Genomic DNA, 16,895 nt, shown 5'->3' with positions numbered 1-16,895 from the left:
AGCCAGGCCCAGAGTTCCCATCTGGAACCCTGGTGCTGCTGCTGGTGCGTCATCAGAGTGCGAAAAGTGCTTGCTTGCGTTTCAAGTGCGCACCGGAAGAGGAAAACGACTACCGGGAGGAAGAGGAAGAGGACGGTTGGCACGCTGCGACAATAATGCCGGCACATGCGGACTAACAGAACTAGCGCTGCAAACAACAAAAAAGGGCTGCCCCTTTGGCGCTGATGGTCACATTGATGGCGCACAGACAAATGGACACGATCATCCACAAAAAATAGCGCCATCTGTTGACCCGTTTCGGAAACTGAGTTGTCAATTAAAATTTATTTTTAAAATGACAGTTATGTTTAGGAAAAATCTCTATTTGTCTGTGTTAAAAAACTGAAAACAATTTACGAAACAGTTTTGAAGAGAGCGACTGCCAAAATTAAAAGCAATCAATTGATTAAGCAAGATCGAAATAGAAACAAAAAACACATTAATAAACAATAAAACAAAGCAAAAAAAAAATCGTAAATCGTTTAACGACCGTGAGAATTGGCCAAAAGCCTGGAGTTCGGACAGGACAGGACGACGCAGGGAACAACACAACCCGCGCGTCGAAACTCGATATATTTCATGTTAAGAGCTGTTTTTTTCTCCACCCCCCTCTACTTTGATTCCTTTCACTTTTTCTTCTCAACTACTAGCTAGCTGGCTGGCTACCTTTGAGTTTGTTGGTTTGTTGTTTTTTTTTTTCAAGTTGGTGGAAGAATTTCAACTCAACTCGCCGTGTCGTGGCCTTTCGAGACTGGTTTTTGGATTGGATTGGATTGGACAAGTTACCGGATTGTGTGGCTTGACTTCAATTGCTGGATAGTGTCTTGAGCGTTTTTTTGTTTTTTGTTAAGTGGTTGCTTTTTTTCTTCTTCTTTGCTTGGTTGGTTGCTGCCTTTTATGGGTCATGTAACACTTTTGCGGGGAATGAAAGTGCTTTATGTCGGCGTTGATTATGATTTTTGTTGCGTTTGAGGCTTAATTGATTTTGGATTCAATTTGCATTTTAAACTGTAATTGTGCTATTTTATTTTAAGTTTATTGAACAATTTTATTTTCGCTACAAGTGCTGAAAAGTTAAACTTTTCAGCATCCATTTCAGTACAGAGAAGTAGAACTTTTCAACACTGGTATTTAAAGGTATTAATTTTCCATCCTGTTATTTTTGGTAGAGAAAAGTAGTCCGTTTCGTCGCTCGAAAATAGCAGGAAAAATAAGTAGTTTAACGATTGAATTTCAAAAAAATGCATTCAGCAATATTATTAGTAGCTCAAAATAAAAAAAAATCGATTTTAAGATTCTAAAATGCATTTCAATATGGAAAAAATATTAATTTTAATACTGTGGACTCTTTGGCTGTCGATCTTCTCGATATCAATATTGCTCCAGCTGTCAATAACATTTTTGCAGTGTTCCCTGCACCGCGTTCAGTCTGCGTGCGCCCGGTTTTTGTACACAAACGAACACCATCGTCGTGTGTAAACTCGAACCTATGAACTCGCACGCGAACATGCCTCCATGTACACGAACACGTCTGAACAGCACCTCAGGTTTACACACCGTGCATGCACTTCGAGTTTAAACCCCGGGTGTAAACTTCGAGAATTCAACTTCGTCGTTGCCGAAAATATTGGTGTTACCAATACACAGCCCTTCTCTAAGTTGCACGTATACACCGACAGACGGCAATGAGGGCCTCGTCGGAGCTCGACCATTCAATACGTAACTCAAAATTCGTATGGGGAACTTTTTTTCGTGAAGGCTTTCGCGGTACGCTCCCTCAAACTGTTCTGGGATAATATTTGAACATGGCGTATCTCCAAACAAGTTTTTCAAGACAATGATTCTGTAATGCTTATTTTGTCGTTTTAAGCCGAAACAAGCCAAAAACTATATTAATTTAAACAATTTGCCATTTTCAAATATTTGGCCAGATGATATTATATACGCGTATACGATATCATCTAGCCAAATATTTGAAAATGGCAAATTGTTTAAATTAATATAGTTTTTGGCTTGTTTCGGCTTAAAACGACAAAATAAGCATTATAGAATCATTTTCTTGAAAAACTTGTTCAGAGATACGCCTTGTTCAAATATTATCCCAGAACAGTTTGAGGGAGCGTACCGCGAAAGCCGTCACGATAAAAAAGTTCCCCATACGAATTTTGAGTTACGTATTGAATGGTCGAGCTCCGACGAGGCCCTCATTGCCGTCTGTCGGTGTCGGTGGCCTATAGGCCGCCAACTTAGACCCACACACCCTGAAAACAGGTACGCTCTGTTTGTATTGGAGATGTCCACTTGTTCCCGGGCTGCTGAGAATAGGGGTCGGATTCAAATTACGTGTGGGCAATATTTCATATTAAATTATATACGAATACCGTCACCCCTGCAGAAATTGGGCCTGAGGGGTGAGATTTGGCCATACAATTTTATGTTAACTGAGATGGCCCATATTCCCCCCTGCCGAAAATCGACAGTGTGTCATTAAATATATATAAACATGTATATATGGAAATAGCAGGACATAACGATACTACGGTATTTAGTGCCAGTCCCTGATTTTTTTTATCAAAACATTTGACAATGGTTGGAAAAATATGGAGTGCCTGAAAATTTTCCTTCAAGTATTCTTTTTAAAATATTAAGTGAATATAAATACACTTATCCATATCAGAATGTAGACCCTATCTAAAGATTACTCTAGCAACAGCGAGACAGCAGCGACTGCTGTATGTATGAAACATCTAACACTACTACATTCAAACTATCCGATCATCTACGTTTGAACGCCGTTTAAACCTGAGGTTTTGTACATCAAGTTTACACCGGGTGCGCGTTTGGTGCAGCGTTCGGCGAGAACCCGAACATAGCGACGAAGCGTGTTTGAGGTTCACGCGCACTGAGAACTTGTGCTCGGGTGCAGAACTGTACCATGTTCGGGGAAGACTGCATTTTTGCAATTCCGTCGTGAAACTATTTACTTTTCCTGTCATTCTTGAACGACGAAATAGCCTACTTTTCTGAACCAAAAATAACAGAATCGAATAGCAACACTTTCAGTCCCTTCAGGAAGATTGCTTTGATTTTTCGTTCCATAATTTTATAACTTCCTCTCTCGACGGTCCCTTCGATATCGACAACGAGAGAGTATTCTTAATTTCAAAAAATCTCATATCCTTAAATTCCTAAATTTTAAAAAATAGAAATTTACAACAGCTTAATACATTTTAATATTTATAGTATCCCAAAATAAAAAAAAAACAGATTTAATAATTATAAATTAGATTTGTAATTAAATTAAGAATTTAAAAAAAATATTCCAATATCCTAAAAATTCAGAAGTTTAAAAATTTAATTACTTACATTTCTTAGGTTCTATAAATTTAATAAATCCTCTGAATTCCATAAATTCATTAAATTCCATGAATTTCTTAAATTTGTCGAATTCCTAAAACTCAACACTTTTTAATTTTAATTTTAAAGTTCAACAATTTTTAAAAATTTTAGAATAACTAAAATTCTTAAAATTTCTAGAATTGCTAAAATTCCAAGAATTCCCGAAAAATAAAAAAACAACATATTCTAAAAATCACAAAAATTCTGGTCATACAAAAGTGCTAGGAAAATATTCGAAAACCAGTATCTTAAGGTGTTACACACATGTAAATCGACAAAAAAGTCAGAGGTTGGTGTGAGCATACACTTAATTTTTTATTTAAAATTTATTTTCAGGGCTTAACAATATACATTTTCATCCATTAACAAAATAAATATGAAGACATTTGGATGTACCATTGCCGAGATATAGCTATTTTAAGTTTCAAAAAACGGGTGCCACGATATCTCAACACTGCCTTGACCAAATCGGCTCAAAATTTTGGTGAAGACTCGTTAAACCGGTCCTGTGTGCATGACGAAGGCCGATTTTCAAAAAACTTATTTTAAAAAAAGATAAAAATATTTTTTTGTTTTTCTTTTAAAAAATCGTCAGTTTTTGATTTTTCTTAGAAAGCAAAATTTCAAAATCGGGCTTCGTCATGCACATGGGATTTGTCTCCAGAGTCTTCACCCCGAATTTCAGCCAATTTGGTCTGTCCCATCTCGAGATATCGTGGCACCCGTAAATCAACTCGGTGTTTAGAGAAAAACGCTCAGAAAGTTTGACAGCCCGCATTGCGCACGGCAAAATGTGGAGCTTAAAATTGTCTCTAACTCAGTTTAATCATGTAATATCTTCAAGAAAATTTCAGGAGTGATTGAAAATCATCTTTTTAGTGGATTAGCTTAGCTTGGTTGACCGTACTCTAGCCGAGCAAAAAGCTCGCAAAAGCTAGGTTGGCGCCGATAAGGAAAATAAATGCGTCAGGAATGTTCCGAATGACACATTACCATTCATTTTTCCTTTTGGTCGACTCCTCACGATCAACGGGGGAAGTGGGGGAGGGATTTGATGATTGGATACCCTATAGAGATGCCTAAGAACTTAGACAAAAAAAAACATCTTTTTAGTGGATTAAATAAATTTTCTGTATTATGAAATTTTGTGATTTTCTACATGTATGTAACCCCTTAAGAAGGGATTTTCTGATCAATATGATCTCTTTGGTAGAGATTTAGGTATTGATCTATGCTTATGAATGATAATGAATTTAACAAAGTATCACTTTTTTTGGCGTATTGAATTCGAATTATATCGATTTTAAGCTTAATCCTTCTGAAAGAAATCTAAAAAAGGTGTGCATCCTTGAAAAAATAAAGTTACTCTGCCCTTATTTTGTTAATTTTACTAATTTGACACAAATGGTTCAAATGATGATATCATGGAAAATATTGATATTTAATATGTCAAAAATTAAAAAAAAAAACATTTGCGTGATTTTCTTATTATTGTTAAAAAAAAGTTATTTAAAAAATTGTGCCAAATGAGTGCAAAATTATGTCTCAAATCGCAGCAAATTCAGTGCACAATGGCAATATTTCAACAAATCAATAAGCTGTCGAAATGCCTTCCGAGCTGTAATGCTGTGGGAAGGTCTTATCAACAGCATCGAGTTTCTCAGAATGTACTGGATTTTCTGTATAAAAGATTAAATAAGCCATTTTTTTTTGCTTGTTTGGGTGTTTTTAACACCGCATTGAGAAAAAAATTGTTTTATTGGAGAGTTAATAAAAAAACTCCTGACATGTACTCACGACGATAAATTTATTTCAAAGCATTGTTCTGGTCACGTTGTGTTTACCGCAGAGAGGATACTGTGAACGGATCACTTTTCGCAGAATTTACTGAAGAGGAAAGATACGTGGACATACCGTATCAAATGCTTCAGTTTGTATTTCATGAGATGATTTCTTTGGTAAAAACTTGAACAATTTGATATTAAATTAAGGATAAAAAAAAACAAAAACTGATCCTAAATGTGTTAACTTTAAATCCTCAATAAATTTTCTAATGTGAGTAAGGCTCAAGTACAAAGTGTCTCCATTGACTAAACAAAAATAACAACAAAAGTAACAAAAACAATCCTCCAATTGGAATGTGCGTCTGCTGGGGAAGCACTTTGAAACATCCAATCTTCCCAAAAGGACCCTGCCCCATAATGGGGAAGAGGGGAAAGGGAAAATCCCAATTCCAGGACGATTGCTGACGAAGGGACGGGGGGTGAGTTGGAAAACACTATCAGCAATGGTGGCAGCAGCAGGCAGCCAGCAAGCAAAACGACGTCGTCGTTCCTTCTCTGCCTGGTTTCGCTCACAAAAGTATATAATATAAATTTTGTGCGCGTTCCCCCCATCTCCCCTTCGGAGCCAGTATTTTCCATTTGTGCTCCCCCCCCCCCCCTCTGCCTCACTCATAACCTCCAGCCCCTCTTTCATTTCCTTTTTCGGAAAAATCAATGAAAGCTCAGGCCTGGCCTGGCTCTGGCTCTGGTGTGCTCCAGCAGAAGCATGATTCGCGAAACTCGCTGGTTCATTCGAAGGGAAAACTTGCTTGCTGGCACGGAAAAACAGAACGACGACGACGACCTTTTGGGGTGGTGTTTTTCCTCCCTTGGCGAGAGGAGGAAGAGAAAGAGGAACGTGGGGGGAGGGAGGTTAGATTTTCCCTCCTGCCCCTGAAGGTATGTACGCCGCACGGCACAGCACACACATAGAATGACGACGACGAGGAGATCCTGCCTGGCTTTGGTCTAGGAGCAGAGCTTGGGGACGGAGTAGGAGCAGGGTTGGCGGTAATAGGATCGATGTGGGAAAACAGCGTGTATGTTTTGATGAAGGGAAGGGGAGGGGGGTGGGGTGCTATGTACTACTACTTCTGACGACGACGACGACATACCTATAGAGCGAGGCATCGTCGTCGTCGTCAGAGGATGGTGTTTTCTCGTTTGGAGCAGATATTTTCTACACTACTTGTATAAAATAAGCAGGCAGAAGGGACGACGACGACGGTTTGGTTCACGTTTCTGCAATGCTTCGATGATGGTTAGACGATCCTAGCAAAGATCAAAAAAGTAGTATTTCGATTGTTTAGAAAGAAACACTAACTTTATCCCATTATTTGCTCGATTTGCTTGATTTATAAAAAAAATACATGAAATCTCATGAGAATCTAAACGTTAAAAAAGATCTAAAATGTATGGGATTTACATTTAAAATGATACTATAATTATAATATCATAGATTGAGACATCTTTATTTTAAAAATATCTCGTGATAGGATTGCCAGAACGTAGATTTTTTTTTTCAATATTCCAGAAAGATTACTAAAATACGTATGCAACAATGTACAGTAATGCCTGAATAAGACACAACAGTGTTGCCAGAAAATGGCTGCGGAAGTGATTTTCAAACTAGTTTTAATATTTAGAAACAGGAACAGTGTTGCCAAAAAGTAAACCTTTGTGACAGCAACTGGTTTTTACACTTAAGTGCACATAACGTTCTAAAGTGTTGCCAGATCTAAAAATATTAAATATTATATTTATAAAGTCTTCATTTGTCTGACGCCATTCTGCATCCCTGTCGAGTACTTTTTATTGTTTATTCAGACATTTGTGGTCTTGATTTGTATGAATTTTATGATAAAAAAAACAACCTGGGGTCATTCAAAAATGACGTCAAAGTTTGAGAAAATATGCTATTTTTATATGAACAAAAAATAAGGAACCTCAATAATTATGTAAATAAATTTTAAACCAAAACAAATCTACATGAAGTTTACGCGGTTTTTGAACGATCCCCAACTGAGGAGTAATTGATGGGCTTAAGAGGACTTAAGTTAAAAATGTGCTTAAATTTACATCTGTTTGTCTATGTAGTAATATTGTACAGTTTCGTAAATCGACTTTTCTTCGTATTTTTTTTATTGGATGATACTTTGTCCGTGCATTCCCTATATCAAAAAAGGTATTTAAATATTCCAATACAATTTAACGAGCTTCAGAATAGTTGTACGTTATGATTAGGTTTTTCTGAAAAATAGATACACGGAAAAATTACAATCTTTTCATTTTACTTTTTATTACTAAAAGTTAAAATCTCAAGATACGTATTTCGGGAACGTAAACAATGCCTCTTTAGCGCCATAGTGTAGGATGGCGCAAAATCGGGTACCGGACACAATTTTATTTGATTACAGAGACTTTACACAAGTTGAAAAAAATGTTTTTTTAAGTGACAATATTGTCAAACCAATTTCAAAAATTATTTTTAGATGCAAAAACAAATTAAATCCCCTTAAAAATCGGCTCAAAAATCGAAGAACAAAAAAAAATGTTTAAAAAAACTCCAAAATTGAAAAAAATTTCAACTTCAAACAATATGAAATCCATTCGCTTGTTCATCATCATATTTACAATGTTTGGCCTCTTTTAAAATACTTTAATTTTTGTACAACTCTGCACAGCAAAAGAAGTAGTAATCCAGCTGCGTGTTAAAGGCCTGGGTGTAAAATAAAGTTTGCATTATTTCATGAAATTCTATGTAATATTACACCCTGAAATATGTAGCCCACCAGTAAGGGAAACCTACTTGACCGAAATGTCAAGCTCGTTTATCCTTTCAATTCTTCATCGGTCTGATGGCCGAGCGGGCTAAGGCGACAGTCCGTACTATTTGTACTGGGTTTGATTCCCGACCACTGCAACTTTTTTTTTGCAGAAATTGTACATGCAGTGTGTAATATTAAGTGTCTTTTTAGACGAAGGTGATGTGCATGCTTTTGCATGCGATTTTACCATTGGATTTTTTGCTGTGTGGTGTAAAATGCATATTCAAACACTTTTTTCATTCAAATCTGGAAACTATGACTTGTTATTTTTCATTTTTTATGCTTATATTTTTAATATTTTGTATATCTTTATCAAGTCTAGATTAAATTTGAATTTTAGAAACAAATTTTATATATCACAGAAAAAAATCCGATGGTAAAATCGCATGCAAAAGCATGCACATCACCTTAGTCAAAATAAACACTAAATATTACACACTGCATGTACAATTTTGGCAAACACAAAAAAAAGTTGCAACCGACTAGATTCAAACCCAGCACCAAGAGTAAGGACTGGCGCCTTAGCCCAACCGGCCATCAGACCGAGTAAAAGCTGTAAGGATAAACGCATATATGAGCTTGACATTTCGGTCAAGTAGGTTTCCCATACTGATGGGCTACATATTTCAGGGTGTAAAATCACATAAAATTGCATAAAATTCCTTTTACACGCAGCTCGATTACTACTTTTTTTTAACTATAAGTGAAGCACAATTATGGTAAATTCATCCATGAGTAGGTTCAGTTTTGACGAAAACTGAGCAAAACTGACCCAAAATTGAGTAACTTTTACTGCCGCACAAATTTCTGATTCCCGCAGTGAAGTCGTTTGAAAAGTTTGAGTCATTTATTGCTGAAACAGGGGAAAAATTGTTCCACAATTCCCACGATTCTTTACGTGCCATGTCCGTCCCACGAATCAAAATTCATCAGCCAGCACAAACTTGTGTTATCTGTGCATCGCAAGATGAACGAGGAGAATTCCAAATGTTCGTGGACGAATGGTTCATTTCTGCCTCAAAGAGTGTTTGAAAATTAGTTTGACAAAGATAGATTTGTAGATCGTTATTAGAAGTTTTATGACTCAAAAAGTTGGGGCAAATATTGGCCCACTTACCCTAACCCTATGTATTTTACCATGTTTCCATTTCAGTTTTCCGGGATATTTTGTCGTGGGGGGAGTGGAAGCAAAAGGCAACGGGAAAATGGTGTTAGGTTTCTGCTGATTGAAATTAAAATTAGTTTGTGGAGTCCTCTAGGGTGGTTCTCCAAATAGAGGGAGGAAAAATGTCTAAATTTCCAACCTTTCAATGTCAAATCAAATCATGCTTTGTTTATGATTCCTGGATCAGCCTGCTGGTCGCCGCGTGCTTCCGCCATGAATAGTAAACAACCAGCAATTGTGACGAGAGAGTGTGTTCTGCCGGCGCTCCCAGAATAATAGCGCCCAACCTTAAATTCATTCTGCCAAAGGGCACAAGATGCGAAACTTGCCACATCTCTAGCCGGCCGGACCTCGGAACCGAACCGTTCCATCTCTGTCATTGCCGTCAGGCTGGTGCTGCCTGGATTATGTGTAGCGAGAGAGAGATATATATTTGCACACGACAGCAGCAGCAGCATCAGCTATGTGCCGGGGCCAGCATCGTCCTCGACGTGCTGCACTCTATGTGCGGTGCCTCGAACGAAAAAAAAAAACATCATCCTCCTCCTCTATGTATCAAAAGCAGGAGACCAAACCCCGAACCACATATATTGTATGTGCCGCCTCGCCTCACTGCCAGTAAATGGCATCGAAAAATGGTTAGGACCAGAATCGTTCGGGGAGCGTTCAGTGATGACGAAATTGCCGACTAATCGATCCAATTGGATCGCGATCTGCTGCGCGCTTTAAAGTTTGTGGTGGCGCCATCTCTTGGCGAGCACTTGGCGCGGCGTCACGTCGTTGAAGGGTCGTACATCATCCTGCCACTCGACGACAGAACCATCACTTGTCCGCACCCCCTCATCCCGGTGGAGTGACCAGGGCTCTTGTGCGCCTCCTTCCAGATTATGATTCCCCACTTAAAAATGCAGTTAGGAGCAGCTCCAGAGCAGCCTTTAAAGGGAATTGTTTTCTGTACGTTGCATGTGGGCTAAAGTGTTTCTGAAGGGGGGTTTGTTCGGCAGGATTGTTAAATTGCTCTCCTTTATTCGAGAGTTGGTTGAAGGATCTGTTTGCTTCGTAATCGACTTAAAGTTTCTGAAGGGAAGATGCGGGCTCTGCGTCCCTTTGAAAGCTACAGTTTAAACCAGTAGAAGGTAATGATATTTGATCCTGCCAGGCTTGAACAACGTTTGAAGATTTTTACCAACTTGATCTTGGTCAGTAACAGCGCCTGCCATGCCAAAATGCAGATCTTATTTAGAAGGTTCAAAATTTACACTGTTTTGTTTGTGCCACTGAGAAAATTTCATTTTCAACCAACTATTAATTTAAATGCGAAATTCGTGCCTCCTTTTAGCAAATCGTAATCAAAAACAAGAATCACCTAATCATAATTTAATCCGAATCGGCGTCCAAATGTTAAACGCCGTTTACAAACCCCACAATTTTTTTTCAACTTTCTAACCTTGGCTCAATCACCATTCCGCAGAGTCAGCCTTCTGCGGAGTCAGCTGTTGTTACAGGCGAGATCCGAGCGATAGAGCGCTCGAAAAATGCCGCATATTTTCACGCGCACTCAATCTCTCAATCTCACCGACCGGATCGCCGGAGGTTGAAAACAACGCACCACCTGGCCTCAGGTACACGCTCAAGAGGTACCACACAACAAAGCTTCATTCAGAGTTACGATCGGCGCGGCGGACAATCAAATAAATCGTTAATTTGTTTTCAGTTGTAAAAGTCCTTGATTTGAGTGCGAGTACACTGTTTGAAAAGTACTCAAATTTGGGTCGAGTTGAAAACACGAGTCCAAGTCAGGTTGAGTCAAAGGCTTTCTAGTCAGAAATTTACTAACACATTCAAACTATGTTTACATGAAAACTGGGGATTTGTTTGCATCAGATTTGCTATCTCTTTCTAGTAAAAGTTTTTTGTCAGGCGACTTCTAGCTGTTTTTTTTACTGATCGCCCGATATGTCAGTCAACATATTTCGCAGGGCTGTGACAGCTCGAGCTCTATCATTGTTTACATCAGGACACTGTGACGATAAGATCGTCATTTATGGGTTAAATTATATTGTTTTCACTGGGCCTAAAAAGCCTTAAAAAGTCATAAGCGATTAATTTACTCAATTTAGGGTAAAGTTAGAACAAGTTCGAGTTGAACAAGTCAAATTCCGACAAAGTCAAAGTCAGTTCCAGTCAACTTGAAAAATTACGATACATTTTCACCGTGCAACCTCTGTGATTGCATCACTTTCCAGTCTCACAACCGATTTTCGAAACAACTTTTCACACGCACTCTGTCCGCAACACACTCCCATATCGCAAACAAGCGTGAAATTGGAGAGTCACAAGTTTTTTTTTCAATCTCGATTTCGACTTCTGCGAAGAGGACGGCGGGTGTGACAACCCTATTAAATTCAATTTCATTCAAATTTATTACATTATCAATCACCCACGATGGATCCAATTTCGCGCCAAACCCCAAACCAGAGTGTCACGATTAGAGAATTTGCCCAGATATCGTCGTGGGGAATCGAATCCCGATTCCATCATTTTAACGAAATATTTCAAAATTTACAAAACTTCCCCGCAACCCTGCACAGCGCCCGCGGTCCGTCGTAAATGTCAAACGGGCGAAATAACTGTGATAAACGACTCTATTTTAATTTATACCATCAAGTTCCCGAAAAAAACGAACCTCCGACGACGACGATTACAGAAAGCGTCCGGCCAACCCCGCTCCGCGGTCCCAGAAAACCCGGATGGCAATAAATTTCCGACAGGAGGGTGGATATAATTTATTATGACATGACATTACAGCTTTATACAGCTTTCGGTGGTGGTGGTGGTGCAGTCGTTTCACTCACACACACACAAGTGTGCAGTTTGGGTTTTCCAGACAGGGTGCATAAAAGGACCGTGAAGGAAATGCGACGAATATCCGGTCTGGTTGAGCCCCCTTTTTTGTTTTGAAGGGTGCATTAGACTTTTTGAATTGAAAGTTGAATTTCTTTTTTTTAAGAAATGATAAACTAAATTTTAACTGTTTATGTTTATTTTTTTTAAAAGTGACAGCTAGAACAAAATAACAGACACACTGAAACAAATCGCTACCTTCAATTTAGATGTTTGACCTACTGAATTGAGTTTTAATCGATATTTTAAGCACTTTTCAAGCAAAACAAAGCTTCATTACCAAACCTTTGTCCCTCAGTGCAGCCGGTCCAAACCAAACCCCCAAAAAAGCAAAAATATCGATTCCCCTCCAACAGAGAACCAACAGAGGTCAGAGTCCTCTGGACGGAACGCTCTCGTCGGTGGCGGCGCACATTGTCCATTGTGTAACCTCGCTCGGCACAAAAGACGACCAAGCTGGGTCGATCTAATCTTCCCGGTTCCCATCTCCAACTTCTTCGTCTTCGTCGTTTGCGTCATCCTGTTTGGTCGACGAAGGATGCGAGAAGATTTAAATTTACATGCAAATCACATGTTTTCCCCCCTTGCGCGCGGTGGAACCGACGAAAACGACATCGTCACGGTCCGGATCCCAACCCCGTAATGAAGACATATCTGGCCTGAGTCAATCTCTAGAAAGAGGGGAGGTTTGGGGGTCCCTCACGCTATCTTAAATCAGTTGAAAGATTGATAAAATTTGTAGCATCACTCTGGTGAGACGCGGTGACGCCGATACACTTCAAATTTGCACGCTAATTTGAAAGGATGCAAACTCGCTGGTTGAAATTTAGCGTGTATTGCGACGAGAGGCAAAGGAAGATTAACGGCGGCCGTCCTTCTCCTCGCAGACCGTCGATCTAGGTAGGCCAAGATGGGAAAAATAGTCCACTTCAGATCGTAATCTGCAAATTAATGGACTCATTTCTTCCTGCAGAATACCTCCCCCCTTCTTCTTGCCGAGCTTTATTAGCAATTCATTAGTCGTGTTTCTTCCATCGATTTATCGACACACGAGAGCGCGCTTCTTTTTTGCGCTACCTCACTTGATACAAAATTAATTAATGCAATTAAAAAGACATTAAAAAAAAGAACGTTGCTTCGTCAAGTTTCTTCGTCAAGCGTTCGTTGAGCCGCCTCACATTTGACCTATTAAACGGTCAAACAGGTTCCCGGACGCGAAGCTGAAACCACTTTCGAGACCGTGTCGCGCAGTAGGCCTGGCGATCGAAACGCATCTCAACGATTCTCCCCAAAGAAGAAAATTCAACCCCAGAGACTTTCTTTCGCTTCGTGTCCCCATTTACCCCTGACACACCTGAGCGCGCGCCGCCGCCTCCCCCTCTATCCCGGGAATCGGGGAGCCCCCCGAAAAATACCGTTACAATAACCGACGACTTCGTCGAGTTGAGGGAAAGAAGTGGAACCGGGAAGGGGAGCGCCGCCAAATGACGAAGCGAAAGAGGGGTAGAAACAACAATCGAGTGCAATAAGAGAGCTTCAAGTTTTTGACTTTTCATGTTTTTTTTTCCTTTCTTTCTTTCTTCGAGGGGGCATGGTCTACTCTGATGAGCTGTTTTCTTTGTTGCTAATGTTGTGGTTGTTCGTTAAATATCTTGAGTGTAACGAATCGAAGAAGGCGTTGCGTATCGCGATTATCCACTTTGTTGTGTGTGTGCAACGAGAGCCTACTTGGATATCGGAAAAGGTCACCATTTTTGCTGTTTATTTTGAGAGAAAAAAAAACACGATTTTTAACTGTTCCATTTAACCGTGCGTGTACCAGCATAATTGCTCTAACGAGCGATTTGTGAGCGCAGATAGCTGTCATAAATTGCGCCACCGTCTGTGACAGCTGCCAACGGGCCAGGTTTTTACGTTTTCTAGATTTGTAGCATTTGAGCGTGTACCGATTCGAGCTGATCTCGTGAGCAATGTGTCAAAATAACCCAGTTTTGCAGACAGCAACACCGTCATCTAGAATTACTCAAACTTCGTGACAACTTGCTTAGAATTTGTTTGATGAAAATGTATTTTTTTGTTAAAAGTTACCCAAATCGGACACTTGTTTGGAACTCATTATTGAGTAAGTTCAGGTTTGATTTTTTTTAAAAGAAATCAACTCAGAATTCCAAATACTCACTGAGTTTCTAAAATGTAAAATTTTGAGTGGAAGTTACCCAAATCGAGCGCTTTACTTGATACTCATTACTCATTTTTGATTAAATTAAGATTTTCAAAATTCTGAGAAATTCACTCAGGTTTCGTCAAAACAAAAATTACTTCAAAATAGTCGAATTTTAAGTGGAAATACTGATTTTTAAGTAAGTTCAGGTTTGACAAGTTCTAAAAAATTCACTCAGAATTCGTAAAAACAACAATTACTTACAAAATGAGTTTCAAATCAAATGTCAGATTTTGAGTAAAAGTAACCCAAATCGGACGCTGGCATTGATACTCATTTGTGAGATAAGATTGGAGAAATTCTAAGAAACTCACTCAAATTTCGCAATAACTTCAAAAAAGAGTTTTGGAGCAAATGTAAAATTTTGAGTAAGTTCAGATTTAAAAAAATACTGAGTAATTCACTGGAATTTTGTCAAAACTGCAATAACTTTAAAAAAATATTTTAAAGCAAATGTAAAATTTTGAGTGCATGTTACGCTAATCGGATGCTTGCCTCCATACTCATTTTTGAGTAGGTTCAGATTTGACAAGTTCTAAGAAATTCACTCAGATTTCGTTAAAACAACAATTACTTTAAAAAATAGTTTTAAAGCAAACGTCAAATTTTGAGTGAAAGTAACTCAAATCGGACACTTGCTTTCATACTCATTTTTGAGTAGGTTCAATTTCAACGAAATCTGAGTAGTTTTTGGAAAGGTGAAAAGCGAGCTGTCAAATTTCTACACGTTAAAGTAAAAATCCCCAGAAATATTTTGACTTTTGAACACATTTTAATGCAATTTGGGCATTTTGACACATTCTCACCCAGTTTTTCTCAGCGAAAAAACAACGAGTCCGAAAAGGAAGGAAAAACTTACCTTCCACCGCTCGGCGCACTTCCGCGAGAACTCGGCGAATATGACTTGCTCCTCCGGGTGCTTCTTCTTGTGCTCCTCGCGGCAGGTTTGTACGAAAAAGGCATACGCTGTCATGCGCCCCCTTGGCTTATTGTCCTTGACGGGCCGGTTGCCGCCGCCTCCGCCCCCTCCGCCGCCGCCTATTTTGCTCTGGATCGCATTGTTTTGCGCCTGCTGCACGTGTGTTTGATTCTGTGGTGGAAATTGAGGAGAGAAGAAAACAAAAGGGAGAAGCGTTGGGGACGCGGGTTAGAATAAGTTATTTGACGTTTGGTGGAAAATATTTACACTTTCTTTTTCCAATCAGTATGTACACCTTCTAGGCCGAAAACAGTGAGCAAGTATTATACAGTATAAATTTGGAATGATTTTTTTAAGATTGTATAGTTTTTAAGAGATTTTTTGCAATTGTGTAAACTGTCAAACGCACCAGGATAAATCTATTTACGGGTAAACAAGTAGCGAAATAAAAAGAAAGAATTATCATTTATAGCGTATTGAGTGGATTTTTTCTCAATCGTGTAAACTGTCAAACGCACCAAGATTCCTCAATTTAAAGGTAACCAAGTAGCGAAAGCGTGTAATTGGTACACGCCAAACCCCAAAAATTAAATTACCCGCGACGCGCTAACTGAAAAATTACGCAACAACCCGTCCCGTCAAAATTCATTATTCCGAAAAAAAATAACACCAAACCAGAATAAATTTCGCGCAGAAAAACAAACCCATCCAATCAGCAGGTTCCCGCTAAAATTCAATTAGCCGAACGAGCACGCCGCGCGCTCGCGCGCTTTGTAATTCTATCTCGCTCTTTTCGCCCCAATGATTCCCGTCTCCGTCTCGCGCGAATGTGCCAAACTGGTCCAATTAGTGTGAGTGTGAGTTGGACACAAAAAAGAAAGCTCGTTTTGAGACGGCAAGAAGGGAGCTAATCTAGGAAAATCAAGAAATAGACGATAAAAAAGCTACACACAAAAAATTAAATTGGAAGAGAACAGGAGAAATAAAAATAACCGGTCTTCCCCACCTCTTGTTGATGTCATCCCGCCGCTTGGTTTCGTCCTCACCTTTGCGTTCCACCATCTTGCGCTCAGCATTCCCAACTCTTTTTTTTATTTCTTTTTAATCGCTTTAGCTTTATAACGAAAAAAAAGTGGCGCGAACAACTCGCGGGCATTCACATCAGACGAGTGCGTGTGTGTGAGTTCACGCTACAAGACGATACATCCGAGAGGTGACAACTTGTTTTCGCAAGGATTCGCCCTGCCAACAATAGAGACGCCACAGCTGATCGCGTGCACCACGCTCAATTCGGCAGTTCGATCTCGCTTGTATTGGTTGCCGCGTTGACAGTTGCCTCCGAAATGTGTCAACACCTGTTTACGCCCACCATCTTGGAATGCGCTCGCATGTGTTGATGAGACTGACGAAGTGAGCATGTTTTTTTCGCTTCTTCAACACACGACAAACGGAAAACAGGGAGAAAAAGTTGTCCTCCGCGTAGTTAACCTTTTATGTTTGGTTTAATGTGGTGGCTGTGTGTGTGCACGTATGTGCGCGACGGGAGAAATTTGTGAATGAAATCGTTATCGCGTCGCAGATGACGACGACTTTAATT

General features: G+C 39.4%; 1 protein-coding gene across 6 annotated transcripts in view; it reads right to left on the bottom strand.

The window, feature by feature from the left end:
• LOC120432327 (high mobility group protein DSP1) overlaps positions 1-16,895 on the bottom strand; it is a 39,789-nt gene that overhangs the window by 3,714 nt on the left and 19,180 nt on the right. For all 6 annotated transcript variants that reach the window (XM_039597515.2, XM_039597514.2, XM_039597512.2 and 3 more), the window contains one exon: positions 15,239-15,469. In XM_039597515.2, the coding sequence (XP_039453449.1) occupies positions 15,239-15,469 (231 nt within the window). The remainder of the gene's footprint in view (positions 1-15,238; positions 15,470-16,895) is intronic.

This window comes from Culex pipiens, chromosome 1 (genome assembly GCF_016801865.2).
Source record: "Culex pipiens pallens isolate TS chromosome 1, TS_CPP_V2, whole genome shotgun sequence".
Taxonomy (NCBI): domain Eukaryota; kingdom Metazoa; phylum Arthropoda; class Insecta; order Diptera; family Culicidae; genus Culex; species Culex pipiens.
The sequence above is the reverse complement of the archived record's forward strand: the minus strand, read 5'-3'. Positions and strand labels throughout refer to the sequence as shown.